The 18,432-nt window shown below is 42.6% G+C and overlaps 1 protein-coding gene across 1 annotated transcript in view; it reads right to left on the reverse strand.

Moving 5' to 3' along the window:
- LOC144600473 (insulin receptor substrate 2-B-like) overlaps positions 1–17,559 on the reverse strand; it is a 56,413-nt gene extending 38,854 nt beyond the window's left edge. The window contains exon 1 of the mRNA XM_078412099.1: positions 13,735–17,559. Coding sequence (XP_078268225.1) covers positions 13,735–17,341 — 3,607 coding nt within the window. The 5' untranslated portion in view covers positions 17,342–17,559. The remainder of the gene's footprint in view (positions 1–13,734) is intronic.
- Positions 17,560–18,432: the final 873 nt, after the last annotated feature.

The raw sequence follows: 18,432 nt of genomic DNA on the forward strand, positions 1-18,432 counted from the left end.
TCCACTCTTGCTCCCCCTCTCCCCATTCGTAACAAGGATAGAGACCCCCTTGTCCTCACCTTCCACCCCATCAGCCGTCGTATACAACAAATTATCCTCCAACATTTCCACCACCTCCAACGGGATCCCACTACTGGCCACATCTTCCCATCTCCACCCCATTCTGCTTTCCGCAGAGACCGTTCCCTCCGAAACTCCCTGGTCCACTCGTCCCTTCCCACCCAAACCACCCCCTCTCCAGGTACTTTCCAATGCAACCGCAGGAGAGGCGACACCTGTCCCTTTACCTCCCCCCTCGACTCCATTCAAGGACCCAAACAGTCTTTCCAGGTGAGGCATAGGTTCACCCGCACCTCCTCCAACCTCATCTATTGTATCCGCTGTTCCAGATGTCAACTTCTCTACATCGGCGAGACCAAACGCAGGCTCAGCGATTGTTTCGCTCAACACCTTCGCTCAGTCCGCCTTAACCAACCTGATCTCCCGGTGGCTCAGCACTTCAACTTCCCCATCCCCAGTCCGACCTTTTTATCATGGGCCTCCTCCATTGTCAGTGAGGCTCAGCGCAAATTGGAGGAACAGCATCTCATATTTCGCTTGGGCAGTTTACACCCCAGCGGTATGAACATTGACTTCTCCAACTTTAGATAGTTCCTCTGCACCTCTTTCTCCTCCCAATTCCCAGTTCTCCCACTAGTCTTCCTGTCTCCTACTACATCCTATCTTTGTCCCGCCCCCTCCCCGACATCAGTCTGAAGAAGAGTCTCGACCCGAAACTTCACCCATTCCTTCTCTCCAGAGATGCTGCCTGACCCGCTAAGTTACTCCAGCATTTTGTGTCTACCTTACTCTATATGCATGGAATGGGTGTGATGAAATACTCTCCACTTGCCTGAATGAATGTGGCACTCACGCCACTTCAGCTCAATATTGTTCAGCAAAAGCAATCTGCTAGTATTGCAACTTTTTCCTCTATTTTCCATTCAGCTATAATAATTTAGTTCATTACTTTCTTAGGTTTGTCAGTGGAACACAGGAGGAAATAGTAGAGCTGCAACAAGTTATAACACCAACCACAACGATGTACACAAAAACCTTTACTATACACTAGTAGTTCTGCTATAAACGTTCGCACAACACATATTGGATACAATACAATTGATGAATTAGGGAATACTATTTGTATTATGAAAATTAGTTATAATGCAATTTAAATTGGGTACTAGAGAACCACTTAAAATTACTAAAAATTGGAGCAGCTGAGATGGGGCACCTAGGTCAGCATGGACGAGTTGGAATGAAGGTCTTGTTTCCGTGTTGTATTACTCCATTAAAATATCAATGCAGAATGTCAAAATATATGGTAACAATGGATAAGATGTCATCGCTGAAGAGAATGCGTCTTGGCATGGGCTGCTTACAGAGATTCAGGGAAAGTCATTGGCAATGATTGTACTGAAGTACAAAGAATTCAAAATATAATGCTGGGATCGGCAAAAGGTTTACTCTTTGCCTCTCACATTCACACATACGTAGGATTGAAAATGAAACTTTAAGACACGTTAAAAAAAAGTGATAACTAACACCACATTAATTAGAAAAATGTTTTGGCCAGTCTAAAGTGATGACAAAAAAAAAGAAAGCTGCCATTTAATTTTCTTGATAATAACATTTAAGCAGTATGAATATTAGTGTTTGGACTGCCAAGGTTTTAAACTGCATAGTTTAGCTAACCATTAGCTGCAGCAAACAAACAATGGGATCGACAATGATCATTTCATCATTTGTCATTCATCAGCATTCGTCTTGAGAAAAATGAAACACATTTTATATATATATATAAATAAAATCACAACAGGTTTGCACCATAAAATAAAATTTGACATGGCAAATTCATTGCAAAAAGGATGTTTATAGAATGTTTGCACCGGAGGAGCCAAAGGTAATAAATCTAGGGAATTAGAGAGGAAAAAACTTCATACAACATATGTCTACATGATCTTACTATTTATTTGTTCCAATTACACTTGTATAACCTTTTGATCTGCAAAGGGAACTGCCGATGTGGAGCTGCCACAATATAATTATGCTCTTCCAAAGGTGAATGCAGCTTGTAATGAACAATTAATTATTATGCATAATTATCATGGAGAATGGGGTAGGAAAGACAAAAATAACAACCCTATATTGAGCCTCTGCAGTTTCAAAATAACTGCTCTGATCAGCTTCTCAACTTCTGAATTTGCTCTAAAACTATAAACAATAAGAAACCAAAGCTTTATTTCATATAAAACCAATAAAATGGTGCCAATTAAGTTACCAATGGTGACGACGGAAAATAAAAGTCTGTCCTGAATTCCTATTTCCGCAAAGACTACTGTCCCAATTTCACTCGGGCAATAATAAACAAGATTAATCTCACCTCCCATTGCTCTTAGGAAGTCAGTATGCATGGTTTCTACAGGTCTCATTTATTAAAAACAAAGTAAGGTGACTGAAATATTCTATAGCCCTTTTTTTCATGATTCCACCTCTCCACAGGTTCCCTGTCATATAGCATCTCTGGAGTAGAAAATGGTGGATAAAACCAAAAGGGTGTTTACACCAAAATGCACATTCCTTTCTGGACCTTGTGTCTTCAATAATTCCTTGGTAACAATCTGGGAAATCATGGCATGGCAAGTGCTAGAAAAGCAAGAGGATCAACAGGATGGTAACAGATTACTCGTGTAAAAGTATAGCCTCTGTTGGGTGAAATAAAAATGAGGTAGCCAGGCTGGAAGACTAAGAGTACTGATCAGAAAGCCTCCAACATGGAGGATATTTCCCTCCTAGATAATTAACTGAAACCATTCCATTATACTTCATGTGTAGGGAGGAACTGCAGATGCTGGTTTAAACCATAGACACAAAATGCTGGAGTAACTCAGCGGGACAGGCAGCATCTCTGGAGAGAAGGAATGGGTGACTTTTCGGGTCGAGACCCAGTCTGAAGGGTCTCGACCCGAAACATCATCCATTCCTTCTCTCAGAGATGCTGCCTGTCCCTCTGAGTTACTCCAACATTCTGTGCCTATCTTCCATTATACGTCACAACATGCTTGGTAAGGGTGATTTTTATTTAAATAATACATACCAACTACTCACCGATTTGAAGACCATTTCTATGTTTGTGGGCCACAAAAACAAAATCACTCAACAAGCCGGAGTGAAAGCAGGTACCAAAAATACAAAAACTTCTGCAGCTACAATTTAATCTTGGTGTAAGAGAATACATACAACACATGCTAACAGGCTTCTTACATTGTCAAGGGTAGAAGTATTCTCATTCAAGCAACATTGTGATCTTGATTATAGACAAAGGTTAAGCAAAATATCTATAAAACTTTAGCTCCAGTAAGTGGTGTTCCATTAGGATTAGTACTCGGGTTTCAACTTCCTTCAATTGACAAATGGGATTGATGAAGAAACTGAAATTATGGCTGCTAAATATGATGACAATACAAAAATTAGAAGGGAAATAAGCTACATAGAGGACATGGAGGTGGCTATGAAAAAGGAACGTATTGGTTAAATGATGGGTCAAGATCTGGTTGCTCATGTAGAGAGTGAAAATGTGTGACTCCATTTTGGCAGGGAAAATAAAAACAAATTATCTGAACAGGAGAGAATATATTTTGAGATCCTTACAGATTTGAGTGTCCCAACCCATGATTTTCAAAAGGTTCTTTTGAAAAGATATTCAAAAAGCTATTCCCAGTACTGCTGCGGCCTCACAGCACCAAAGACTGTTAGATCATCGATTCTGACTATGGGTGCTATCTGTGCAGAGTTTGTATGCTCTCCCTGTGATCACGTTGGTTTTCTCCGGGTGCTCTAGTTTCCTCCCACATTCTAAAGATGTGCAAGTTTGTAGATTAATTGGTTAATGTAAATTGCCCCCAGAGATTAGGAAGCGAAAGTGGGATTACATACAACTAGCGTACAGGTGATCGAAGGTCGGCGTGAACTCTGTGGGCCAAAAGGCCTGTTTCCACGCAGAAACTATAACGCAGGTTCAGCAATAAATATTGTAAAGGGAATTGAATACAAAGATAGAAGGTTATGCTTCATTTACATAGGGGATTGGTGAGATTACATCTGGACTATTGAATAAAAAGGATATTCATGCAACCGAAGCAGTTCAAAGGTGGTTGACTAAATTAATGTAGACACAAAGAACTGCAGATGTCTGACGGAGGGTCCTTACCAGCAATGACACCTACACATGTTCTCCAGAGATGCTGCCTGACCTGTTGAGTTACGTCAGCACCGTATTTTTGTTACTATACTAATGACTGGGATGGGGGTGGGGGGGGGGGGAGAGGCAGGCAGAGGAAGGGTTACCTTACAAGAAAAAGTTGATCAATATTAAGTTGTATCCAGTGAAGTTTAAAAGAGCAAAAGGCAACTTGATTGAAATGTGTAAGATTATGAAGGATGTTAACAGGATGGCTATGAAGATGACGTTTCCTTTAGTGGAGGAATTAAGAACTAGAATTTACTGTTTAAAAATAAGGGGTTACTGATTTGAGAAAAATCAATGGTGAAGTGAATTATTTTTCTTTTAGAAGGTTGCGACCCCTTGGAACGTTCATCGTCGAAGGATAGTGGAGCAGATTGTGAATATTTTTAAGACCGATGTAGATGGATTTTTGATAAACCAGGGGATGTGGCGAGACAACAATGGGAGTCAACAGAAATATGCACCAACCACTGAGTGGGTGCTCAAGATAGAGTGACCTATTTCTGCTCCAAATTCGTATAAAAAATCTACAGTACACTAAGTTGCACCCAAAAACATTTTTCTCTAAGGAGATACGAGGAACTGTAGATGCTAATTTACAGAAAAGATACAAAGAAGGTCAGGCAGCATCTCTGCAGAATATGAAAAGGAGACATTTCAGGTCAGGACCCTTTATCAGACATTTTTTTCCAGGTCTTCAATGGATAAAATGCAATCATATTTTACTCTATAAGAAAACTTTATAAAACAGAGACAATGGACAATGGAGAATTTTTTTTAATCTTTGAGTCATAGAGTGATCCAGTGTGGAAACAGGCCCATCGGCCCAACTTGCGCACACTGGCCAACATATCCCAGCTACACTAGTCCCTGCTCGCGTTTGGTCCATATCCCTCCAAACCTGTCCAATCCATGTACCTGTCTAACTGTTTCTTAAAAGTTGGGACAGTGTCTGCCTCAAATACCTCTTCTGGCAGCTTGTTCCATACACCCACCACCATTTGTGTGAAAAAGTTACCCCTCAGATTCCTATGAAATATTTTCCCCTCCACCTTAAATTCATGTCCCCTGGTCCTCCATTCACCTACTCTGGGCAAGAGACTCTGTACATCTACCTGATCTATTCCTCTCATGATTTTATACGCCTCAATAAGATCACCCCTCATCCTCCTGCACTCCAAGGAAGAGAGTCCCAGCCTACTCAACCTCTCCCAAAAGCTCAGACCCTCTACCTCTGGCAACATCCTGATACATTTTCTCTGTACCCTTTCCAGCTTGACAACATCTTTCCTATAACATGGTGCCCAGAACTGAACACAATACTCTAAATGTTACCTCACCAACGTCTTATACAACAGCAACACGACCTCACAACTTCTATACCCAATACTCTGACTGATGAAGGCGTATGTGCCAAACGCCTTTTTGACCATCCTATCTACCTGAGATTCAATCTTCAAGGAACCATGCACCTCCACTCCTAGATCCCCCTGCTCTACAATACTCCCCAGAGCCCTCCCATTCACTGTATAGATCCTGCCCATGTTAGACTTCCCAAAATGCAACACCTTACATTTCTTTGTTTTAAATTCCATCAACCATTCCTCAGCCCACCTGGCCAATCGATCAAGAGCCTGCTGCAATTTTTCACAACCATCTTCTATATCTTCAATCTTGCCGTGTATGTTCTCATCCAAATCACTGACATAGATGACAAACAGTAATTGGCTCAGCACCGAACCCTGAGGTACACAGGCCTCCAGTCGAAGAAGCAACCTTCCATAATCACACTCTGCTTCCTTCCAGGAAGCCAATTTTCTATCCATTCAACCATTTCTCCTTGGATCCCATGTGATCAAACTACCAGAGCAGCCTACCATGCGGACCTTGTTGAATGCTTTCCTACAGCTGTGTCCTCATCGACCTTTTTGGTCACGTCTTCAAAAAAAAACAGACTTGTGAGACAAGACCTCTCACGTACAGACCCATGTTGACTATCCCATATCAGCCATGTCCGTCTAAATGTCTACATCATATCCCTCAGAATACTCTTTAGTAACTTTCCAACAACAGATGTTACGCTCACTGTCCTACAGTTCCCAGCATTTTTACTGCAGCCCTTGGTGAATAGAGGCACAACATTTGCCACCCTCCAGTCTTCCGGCATCTTTCCTGTGTTTAAAGACGACTCGTACATTTCACCGAGAGCTCCTACAATTTCCTCTCTGGTTCTCCGCAATGTCATCGGATATATCTAATCAGGCCTTGGAGATTTATCTACCATCATACACAATAGCACTTTCAGCACCTCTTCGACTGTAACACTGACCTGCTCTCAATACATTTCCATTGACTGCCCCAAGTTCCTCCATCCTCCTGTTTTTCTTCTCGGTAAACACAGAGGAGAAATACTCATTGAGGACCTTGCCCATCTCCTGTGGCTCCACACAGAGTTGACCACTTGAATCCTGAGGCGTCCCACTTTCTCTCTAGTTATCCTTTTCCCCCTTATGTATTTATAAAATTTATTGAGATTGTCCTTAATGCCATCTGCCAGAGCTAACTCCTGGCCCTTATTTGCCCTTCTGATTTCTTTTTTTACTTTGCTCCGTAGTTCCCAAAACTCCTCTAGGGATACACTTGATCCCAGCTGCCTATACCCGATCCATGCGTTCTTCTTATTCTTGACCAATGCCTCAATTTCTCGTCAGCCAAGCTTCCTTACATTTGCTTGCCTTGCCCTTCAGTCTAACAGGGACGTGCATATCCTGAGCTTTTGTCAGCACACTTTTAAAAACATCCCACTTGGCTGATGTTCCTGAAACAACCTGCCCCAATCAACTTGAGCAAGACTTTCTCTCATACCCTCAAAGTAAGCCTTACCCCAATTTAGCATTTTAACACGCGAGCCCTGTCTCTATCCACAACTACCTTAAACCTAATCGAACAGTGGTCATTGGTCCCAAAGGCTCCTTCACGAACATTTCATTCACTTGCCCTTCCAAATTTCCCAAGACTAGATCAAATGTTGTCTTACCTGAAATAAGGTTCCATTACTTTAAATGTAGATTTTTTTTTGTGATTATGATATTCATTTACTATCACTTAACCCCACTAGTCAGCACATCTAAAGTTACTTAACAATTAAATGTAACCACTACCTATTGCAGATGATTCCTGATATTTTTCTCAGAATGGTGGTCAGTGGGAAATAAAGATGTCATGTACGTAGAGTTTCAGAAAACATTTGGAAAGGTACAGTGCTCTCCATAATGTTTGGGACCAAGACCCATCATTTATTTATTTGCCTCTGTACTCCACAAGTTGAGATTTGTAATCACATGTGGTTCAAGTGCACATTGTCAGGTTTTATTAAAGGCCATTTTTATACATTTTGGTTTCACCGAGTAGAAATTACAGCAGTGTTTCTACATAGTCTCCCCATTTCAGGGCACCACAATGTTTGGGACACAGCAATGTCATGTAAAAGAAAGTAGTCATGTTTAGTATTTTGTTGCATATCCTTTGCATGCAATGACTGCTTGAAGTCTGCGATTCATGGACATCACCAGTTGCTGGGTGTCTTCTCTGGTGATGCTCTGCCAGGCCTGTATTGCAGTCATCTTTAGCTTAGTCTTGTTTTGAGGGCTAGTCCCCTTCAGTTTTCTCTTCAGCGTATAAAAGGCATGCTCAATTGGGTTCAGATCAGGTGACTGACTTGGCCACTCAAAAATTGACCATTTTTTAGCTTTGAAAAACTCCTTTGATGCTTTAGCAGTATGTTTGGGATCATTGTCTTGCTGTAGAATGAACCGCCGGCCAATGAGTTTTGGGGCATTTGTTTGAACTTGAGCAGATAGGATGTGTCTACACACTTCAGAATTCATTATGCTACTACCATCAGCAGTTGTATCATCAATGAAGATAAGTGAGCCAGTATCTTCAGCAGCCATGCATGCGCAGGCCATAACACCCCACCTCCGTGTTTCATAGATGAGGTGGCATGCTTTGAATCTTAAGTAGTTCCTTCTCTCCTCCATACGTTGTTCTTGCCATCACTCTGATACAAGTTAATCTTCGTCCCATCTGTCCAAAAGACCTTTTTTCCAGAACTGTGGTTACACTTTTAAGTACATCTTGGCAAACTGTAACCTGGCCATCCTATTTTTGCAGCTAACCAGTGGTTTGCATCTTGCAATGTAGCCTCTGTATTTACATAGAAAATAGGTGCAGGAGGAGGCCATTCAGCCCTTTGAGCCAACACCGCCATTCATTGTGATCATGGCTGATCATCCACAGTCAGTAACCTGTGCCCAACTTCTCCACATATCCCTTGATTCCACTAGCCCCCAGAGCTCTAACTAACTCTCTCAGATTCATCCAGTGATTTGGCCTCCACTGCCCTCTGTGGCAGAGAATTCCACAAATTCACAACTCTCTGGGTGAAAAAGTTGCTTCTCACCTGTTTTAAATTGCCTCCCCTTTATTCTAAGACTGTGGCCCCTGATTCTGGACTCCCCCAACATTGGGAACATTTTTCCTGCATCTAGCTTGTCCAGTCCTTTTATAATTTTATATGTCTCTATAAGATCCCCTCTCATCCTTCTAAACTCCAGTGAATGCAAGCCGAGTCTTTTCAATCTTTCCTCATATGACAGCACCGCCATCCCAGGGATCAATCTTGTGAACCTACGCTGCACTGCCTCAATTACAAGGATGTCCTTCCTCAAATTAGGAGACCAAAACTGTACACAATACTCCAGATGTGGTCCTACCAGGGCCCTATACAACTGCAGAAGAACCTCTTTACTCCTATACTGAAATCCTCTCGTTATGAAGGCCAACATGCTATTAGCTTTCTTCACTGCCTGTTTGCACGCCAACTTTCAGTGACTGGTGTACAAGGACACCCAGGTCTCACTGCACTTCCCCCTTACCTAACCTGACACAATTGAGATAATAATCTGCTTCCTTGTTTTTGCTGCCAAAGTGGATAACCTCACATTTATCTATATTATACTGCATATTCTACGCATCTGCCCACTCACTCAACCTGTCCAGGCACCCTCCTAACATCCTCTTCGCAGTTCACACTGCCACCCAGCTTTGTGTCATCTGCAAACTTGCCAGTATTACTTCTAATTCCTTTATCCAAATCATTAATATATATGGTAAACAGTTGCGGCCCCAACACCGAGCCTTGTGGCACTCCACTCGCCATGCCTGCCATTCTGAAGAGGATCCGTTTACTCCTACTGTTTGCTTCCTGTCTGCCAACCAATTCTCGATCTTCAAAGGCTTTCTGAAAGTCTAGATACACTACATCCACTGGCTCCCCTTCATCCATTTTACTTGTCACATCCTCAAATAATTTCTGTTCATGAAGTCTTCTGCAGACAGTGGACATTGACAAATCCACACCTGACGCCTGAAGTGTGTTTCTGATCTGTCGGGCAGATGTTTGGGGATTTTTCTTTATTATAGGGAGAATTCTTCTGTCATCAGCTGTGGAGGTCTTCCTTGGCCTGTCAGTCCCTTTGCGATTAGTAAGTGCTCTCTTCCTTCTTAATGATGTTCCCAACGGTTGATTTTGGTAAGCTTAAGGTTTGGCTGATGTCTCTAACAGTTTTATTCTTGTTTCTCAGTTTCATAATGGCTTCTTTGACTTTCATTGGTACAACACTTTGGTCCTCATGTTGACAAACAGCACTAAAAGTTTCCAAAGGTGATGGAACGACTGGAGGAAAGTCTAGGTGCTGAGAGCTCTCTTATACCTGCATTAAGGAGGGAATTAAACACACCTGAGCAATTACAAACGCCTGTGAAGCCATGTGTCCCAAATATGGTGCCCTGAAATGGATGGACTATGTTTCAACATAGCTGTAATTTCTACATGGTGAAACCAAAATGTATAAAAATGGCCTTTAATGAAATCTGACAATGTGCACTTTAACCACGTGATTTGTTAATACAAATCTCAAATTGTGGAATACAGAGGCAAATAAATAAATGATGGGTCTTTGTCCCAAACATTATGGAGGGCACTGTAAGTGCCTGTATATCCTATCCCTTAGAATATTCTCTAGTAACCTTCCGACCACAGATGTTAAGCTCACTGGCCTGTAGTTTCCAGGCTTTTCCCTGCAGCCCTTCTTGAATAGATGCACATTTGCCTCCCTCCAGTCCTGCGGCACCTCACCAGTATTTAATGACGACTTGTAAATCTCAGCCAGGGCTCCCCCAGTTTCCTCTATAGCTTCCCACAGTGTCCTCGGATATATCTGATCAGGCTATCATATTTGTCTATCATCATACGCATCCGGAGCTTCAGCACCTCTGCGAAAGTGATAGACTGCTCTCAAGACACTTCCAGTGACTATTCCAAGTTCCTCCGTCCTCCTGTTTTTCTCCACAGTAAAAACAGAGGAGAAATACTTGCTGTGGACCTTGCCCATCTCCTGTAGCTCCACACAGTTGCCTGCTTTGATTCCTGAGGGGTTGCACCCCCTCTCAGGTTACACTTTTTCTCTTTATATATACATAAAATCTCTGGGGATTATGCTTAATGCTATCTGCCAGAGTTATCTCCTGACCCCTATTTGCCTTTCCGATTTCCTATTTAAGCTTACTTAGTTCCTGAAAGTCCTCCAGGGATACCCTTGATCCCAGCTACCTATACCTGTCACATGCTTCCTTTTTACTCTAGACCAAAGCCTCAATTTCCCTCAACACCCAGGCTTCTTTACGTTTGCCTGCCTTGCCCTTCAGTCTAACAGGGACATGCATGCCCTGAACTCATGTCAGCACACTTTTAAAAACATTACACTTTCCTGACATTCCTTTTCTTTCAAACAACCTACTCCAATCAACTTGAGCGAGTTCCTGTCTCATACTCTCAAACCCCAAATTATATACTCAGACCCACATTCCTAGATTATACTGACTGCACCTCCCAAATCTACAGCCTCTACAATCAAGTACAACATCAAGAGACACATGGGAATGTTATCATCTGCAGGCGACCTCCAAGTAATTCTTTTCCTCAAATTTGGAAATAGAAGGAAAACCTCCAAAAAACACAGGTAAATATGAAAATACATATCAGTGCAAAAGCATTGATTATCCACGGAAACACAAGATGAGCAATAAGTATGAAAAAGTCAAGCTAAAGTTTGCAATTTCTTTTACATAGGTTACAGCTTATCTAAGTAAAATTGAAATGTTCATTGCATTTACCCATGTAAATCATGATATAAATAAAAATGTTGGTATTATATACAAAGCAACATTTGTAAATCTCCTTTCACTAATAATGAGTAACCAATGATGTAGAGTTAAGAGTAAGAGCACATGATAGCACCATCGGGAGATGGGTGTAAGAGGTAACTGGTTCAGGAGTCGGATAATAGCGGGGAAGCAGCTGTTCTCAAGTCTCAACGTCCAAGCTTTCAAGTTTCTGTATCTCTTCCTTGAAGGTGGATGAGAGAACATGGGAATGGCCAGGGTGACAGACATCCCTGACAATACTTCCAGCCTTCCTGATACAATGCACCATGAAGATGCACAGGATAGAAGGAAGTGGTGAGCTTGTGATGGACTGGGGTGTAATGACCACTCTCCGTAGGCTTTGGTGGTCAAGAGCAGAATAGTTGTCATACCAGGCTGACATGCACCCCAGCAGAATATGTTCAGCAGCACATCTGTAGAAGTCTAGACAATACTCGTAAATATACCAAAACTTCTCAGATGCCCAAGTAAATATGCTAATGTTCCTTGTTGATCACCACTGCAGTTTTAAGAGACCAAGTCAGGAAGCTTAGGAATTTGAAGCTGTCGACACTCTACAGCAGCTCCATTGATACAGATAGGATTGAATTCATCCTTTCACCTCCTTAGGTCGACAGCTAACTACTTTGTTGCTAAGGGCTAGATTATTGTCCTGACACCATAACACAAGGTTCTCAATTCCTTTCCTTATATCTTCTTATCATAGCTCCATTTTATATGCTTAAAAATGAATCTATCAGCCACTGACTAAAATTAATGCAACAAACTTTAAGGCTGTACATATACATATATATAATTTCAAAATGACATATATGTATAATTTCAAAATGTCAGTCATAAGATACTTTGTCCTGGTGTCTTTTCAACAATGTACATTATTTTGTTTCAATAAGAAATGGTGGTGCAACATTTACTCTTTATTCATCACTGAATCCACAGCTTATGCACTCATTGTGCTGTTCTCAACTAACAAATCAATAAGCAAACAGATTACCAACTCAGCTTTTCCAGCATGATCTAGATAACAATTAATTCAACAATCACTGGTGGTATAAGCAATACTATTGTAAACAGTACCTTGGTTAGCCAAAAATCCCATTCTTTATTAGTAAAACTTGACATTTTCCCATGGCTTTGTTAATTACAACTTCCTTATTAAACCAGAATTAGGATATATGAACTTGGCAAAAATTCATGATGACATTAGATCAGTTAATTTTCACAAAAAATGAATGCAGCAATATCACAGCAGTAACAATGAAATGCAATGCTTCTCAATCTACATTATCAGCAAAATTCCCTTTTCAGTTTCTGTGTAATATACTCTTTTGGTACTTCCTCGGTTCCCGATTTAGATTTGTTTTCATCCCATTAGAAGTTTAACAGCAGCAAAGTGGAATTCAATTACATGCTCATTTCCCCTCACTTACTATGATAACCAGACTACAGATCACCAAAAGTTACATTTACTTGCTACCTTAGTTTCACAAACAGAAAACGAAAGTTCTACACTGTATAATTTAGACCTATAACAATTACCAGGCTTTAAACAATTTGCTTTAAAATAAATCTTCTTTCCCACTGTTACATATAGAGGTGCTCATGATTGAAAAACAGTGAAACAGATCCACCATGTAAAATTAAACAAAGAACTATAACTGAAAAATTCTACAAACCAAACAATTAATAATAGCTATACAATTTAGCAGCCTCTTAGCTCCCAAAGAATTCTCTGCATAATTTTATCACTAAAGCTTACTGCTGTGACTTCCAAAAAACAGCCGTTCCAAACTATCGTTTAAGAGGACGCCAAAAATGTGGTTGTATAAACCAACATTTAAAAAACTAATACCGGAAAATAATGAAATTGTGTATTCATTGGCAAATAAGTGTGGAGTAAACACACACTCGAGAAAGGATAGTGTCAAGTTATGCTCAGTTCCTCCTGATATATTTTATATATAACAAATCTGATTTAAATAGCATATTTACTGTGTAACACACAAATCCAAAAATATAAATCATCCATTTCTCTGCATACAACTTGTCGAGTCACTGCACAAACTCCTATCCTCCATTTTGACATCCAGTTAATATTTCATTGCTTCATACAACCTTGTACTTTGATCGCTTGAAATATGGAAAACAAAAGCAAAACAAACCTTCAGATGTGGAGGTATATTTCAGCCCGTCAGATTTGGTGAAATCTATGCTGGCATAACCTCGAGACTCTATTCTGCCGGCGACGTGGGGTAGATCTGGAGTCTGCATACCTCTATTTGATTCGGAACATCCATGATCCTCCCTCAAATCCAAAGCAATATAGTTCAATCCATTCTGAAATCCTGCAGATGTATTTCTGCACATGGTACTTCTGTGCTCATCACTGACGCAGTCATTTTGTTTAAGCCAAACATTATCAAATGAAGCAGAGCTATGCCTTTTACTCCCATCAGCAAAAAAAGTAGACGAGGATGCCACTGTGGGAGTAGAGGAGAATGTCTCTGAACTGTGGCGCCTTCTTCCCTGTGGGTCTGCACGGATCACCTTTGGGCCATGATTGGCATCAGGGAGAGGATTAAGGACAGGAAAGGTATTCATACCAGGATACTGATCAATAATACACAGTCTGTTTACAATGGCAGTAGGACTAGTCACCTCTGCAGTGTCAGGCTTTGGCGAAGCAGGATGAGTGGCTGTAACTGCCAAATTAAAAGTCATTTCTGTGTAATCATCTACCTCCGCAGGTATGTTGACACAAGCAGCACTGAGAGGAACACTGATGTAGGCATCATTTGGTTGGCTTCTAGTTATACTTGGACCTGAACCAATGGGGATACCAGTCAAAGGATTTGAGGAAAGAATAACTGGTTTTGGTGACTGCACATCTAAATCTACACTCATGTAGTCTGACAATGGAGAATGTCTGTGTTCACTGCTGGAGCCAAGAGAAGAAGAGGATCCTTCTGCTGAAAGTGAGTATGGTGTATTACTAGTTTTCTCACTGAAAGCAATGTTAATATATTCTCCTGGACTTTTTGGCTCAGGTGGCAAACTCTGCTCAAACAGTCTTGGTAAACTGCTTACTTCTGGCATGCCCAGTGATAATCTTGTAGGTCTTTCAACCCTACCTTTCTGTAGTATACGGTCATCTTTGTTAAGTGTCCTTGGAGAATGAGATGTTTCATGAACTAAACCACTATTGGTAATACTACCAGTAAATAATGAAGCCTCCCCATACATCAATCTTCCCGGTGAACACATAGGAACGTAATCATCATGCTCACCATTTTCTTGTGAAGGAGCTTTGAATGATCGAGGCAGTGAATAATACAAGCTGTAAGACTTTTGAGATTCAGGGCTATTCTGATTATAGAAAGCATCACTAGATAATTTCTCTGTGTTTAAATTTCTTTGTGACATGTCCATATATTCACTATTTGTAATTTTTTCATTGTTGCTGCTCAACAGTTTAGAATTATATTCTGTAAACACGCTTCGCACTGGTGAGCTGATATCATTTGGGGACATCACCATGTATCCCCTCGAGTCGGTTTGACTTGCCGGCAAAGAACTAATTTGTTTTGGAGCAGAAATGCTTTTAAGATTCATTGGCATATAATCATGATTTCTATTATGGCTGGTAGATGCAATGCCAGGCATCATTGGCATATAACCATCATCTTTTGGTCTACTTTGGCTTTGGGTAACAGATGACCCAATCGCAACATCACTGTAATCTTCATGGCAAGGATTACAGGTCAGCTTTGGCGATGCAGAATTTGGCAGCTGGCTACCAATACCCCCACAGTTTGAATCAACATTAGACTCTTCCAAAGATGAAGTTGTCTGTGTAGTCTTTTGATGCATTATCACGGCACCAGGGGTGGTTAGAGAGTGGGTCCGCTTTCTGTATCCTTTCTCGGCAACCATGTAGTCATCTCTTGTTCGGCTTTCAGGATTTACAGCATTAATATGTCTGTCCATTGAGATATAATCACACAAACAATTTTCTTCTTGAATCGGTGGTGTATTGCCAAGTGAATCTGGTGTATTGCTCCGAACACGGAAGTACCGGAAGTCCCCAGGACTAGATCCATATTCATCAGAGGAAATAAATCCACCATCACTCGGGGAACCACAAATGGATGAACTTGATGGACGTGGAAGGGGGTCAGATGCCGAACCATGCCCACTACTCGAAGATACACTTACAGGGCTTGTGGTAGATGGTAGGTATGTCACCGGCAGAGATACTGACCTACTATGGTTTGAGGGGCCAAATGGCGGCTTTACATACCTACCACCGCCATCACCCCTACTTAAGCCCATTCTTGCTGAATTTAAGTGGATTAAACTTCCAGTAACAGACCCAAAGGGCCTTGTCATCGTACCTTCACCTTCACTAGATGTTCGAAAACGATATGCTTCATTCTTAGATACAGAAGCTCCAGTCACACTCTCTGTCCTCGAACGCCTTTGCAATCCAGTCTGACTCGGTGGCAAATTGCCAAGGTGTCGTCGAGTCAGAAACGATATGGGATTAGTCCCAGATGATTGGCTTTTACTTCTTGGACGAAAGTCAGTGAAAGCTTTTAAAGCTCTCATTGTCTCCAAAATGGTTTCGTGCATGTTTTGAGCTACCACTGAGTCATCTACCTGCATCCACAACTCACCAGGGCCAATAGATGCAGAACGCCCAACCTCAATAAAGAAAAAGTTCTCAGAGTGGCCACACCTCCTGATGTTCATCAATTGCAAATGCACAGAAGGCACGTCAGAATTGATTTTAACAAAGTGGATCATCTTGCTGGAAAGACACAATCTGTACACCCCCGTCAGGTTCTTGGTTTGCCCTAACCCTTTTGGCTTCACGTTAATCTGCCACACTTCTTTGAAGACAGTGCCAGGGGTAAAATTACCATAGTTTTCCTCCACTTCATCAGGCTCCAAAATTATCTTCTTCCCCTCATTCATGAGTTCACTTATGGCCAAGTACCAGCTCTCTTGCTCTTGGTCGTTCTCTGCCACCATGGCAAAGTATTCATCTTTTGTGTACAGGGCTACCAGGTACTTGTTTTTGGCGTCTGCTCTCCTACTGACCGTGAAGCACTGGTAGAGGGGGATGACCCTCTTCGGTGCGGTCGACCGGTTTCTCCATTTCTTTTCGCTGTCGTAGTACTCCAGCCTGGCCGGACCCAGGTGGCTCTGGCCCTTCAGCACGAAGAAGCGCTTGTGGCCGTGTTTCTGCTTCCTCATGTAGCCGTATTTCCTGACGTCCTCGTGGACGTCCATGGTGGTCGAAGTGGAGGCGGTGGCGGTGGCGGTGGCCGAGGCTCGCGCCGCGGGGGTGAGCGGCTCCCGCGCGCTGCGGCTGCCGTTGGCCACCAGCGCATTGCAAGCCGCCGTCTCGCGCGGCGCTGGAGTTTGAACGGCGGGCTCGAGCCGAGCCGTTGGCGAGCCGCTGGCGCTGTTGTTGCTGCTGCTGCCGCCGCCGCGATTCTCGTCGTGTGCCCACTCCGCCGCGTGTCCACCCCTTACCGTTGACGCCGTCTGCGACGACGGTGGCGGTACCGACGGCGAGTTTGATGTTGTTGTTGTGGTTGTTGTTGTCGCCGTCGTCGTTGTGGCTGCTGTTGTTGTTGCCACCGTCCTTCTGGCAGCCGCGTCTCCTGCGCGTCTGTTGTTTTCATTGTCCCCTGCTCTGTTGTTGTGGTGTCGGCGTAGTAGTAAATGCTCCTGGTGGTAATAATTGGGCGAGCTCGCCATTGTACCGGCTGCCCCCTGATGGAAGGAAACCCTGCCGCCTCACAATTACCTCCGGCTACCGTTTTACCTCAAAGGTTTCGGCTGCGTAAACATCTTCCCTGGCTGCCCCGTAAAAAACACACACACACACATCGGAATGGGCTGATTTTTTACCCTCCTTTCCTCCCCCGCCGCCCCACTTTTCTCAGTCGCGGCAAAAAAACAACCTGTGACGTCCCGTTGATGGAGTGAGGCGTACTTGCTGCCCCAGCGTGGGAGGGCGGGCTATGTGTGAGCGGCACCGGGCACGGCCATTAACAAGCGCACACACGCCCAGGTGCGCTGTCACTTACCCGCCGACAGCTAATCCACGCTGCCACATTTCGCCCATCTCGCATCTGTGCCAATTGCCTCGCAGAAGGGCGGGATCACTCGGCTCTGTGTGTGTGTGTGTGTGTGTGTGTGTGTTTGTGTGTGTTTTTCCCCCCTCCCCGTGCCAAGTTTGTTGGCCCCGCAAAGCTTTGCCGAGGCGAGGTATTGTGTAAATCAGTTTGTGTGATTGTGCAATTTCACTTCTTATTGGCTCCTAGGCAAGTGGCGGTGCTAAAGCTGCAATACGCTAAATTTGTTTTTAGAAAATCCTTCGTTAATTTATATTCATCCAGCGGTTCCTCGCTATCACCAGAAAGACTAATGGAGGGGAAGGGAGATGAATAATATAGTTAATGCTGCAGAACTGGCAGTTAATTGAGATATGGCAAACGCTTGAAAGAGAAACAAATTAGCACAATTTGTTTTGTTTTAGGATATAACTTCACTTGAGTCATTTATATTTACGACTTTTATATTTACATTTGGATCCCCCAAAAGACTTTGAAGAAATGCAATGGTACACCATGTTCAGTCCTCACGAGAGTAGTAGTTGATAAACACTTTTTCTTCCGCGAAAGGGAATCCTTTGAGAAAACTGCATTTGCCAGAAAGCCGTGCAAGCGCAGGCGTGCTTTTTAACCCCCACCCCCCTGCGCATTCTTGTGTTGTTTACACCAAAATCTGTGATGAATAAGCGTTTGGTATCCGCAGTGAAAAGAGATGTTGTTACCTTCATACGC

Source organism: Rhinoraja longicauda, chromosome 15 (genome assembly GCF_053455715.1).
Source record: "Rhinoraja longicauda isolate Sanriku21f chromosome 15, sRhiLon1.1, whole genome shotgun sequence".
In the NCBI taxonomy this organism is placed as follows: Eukaryota; Metazoa; Chordata; class Chondrichthyes; order Rajiformes; family Arhynchobatidae; genus Rhinoraja; species Rhinoraja longicauda.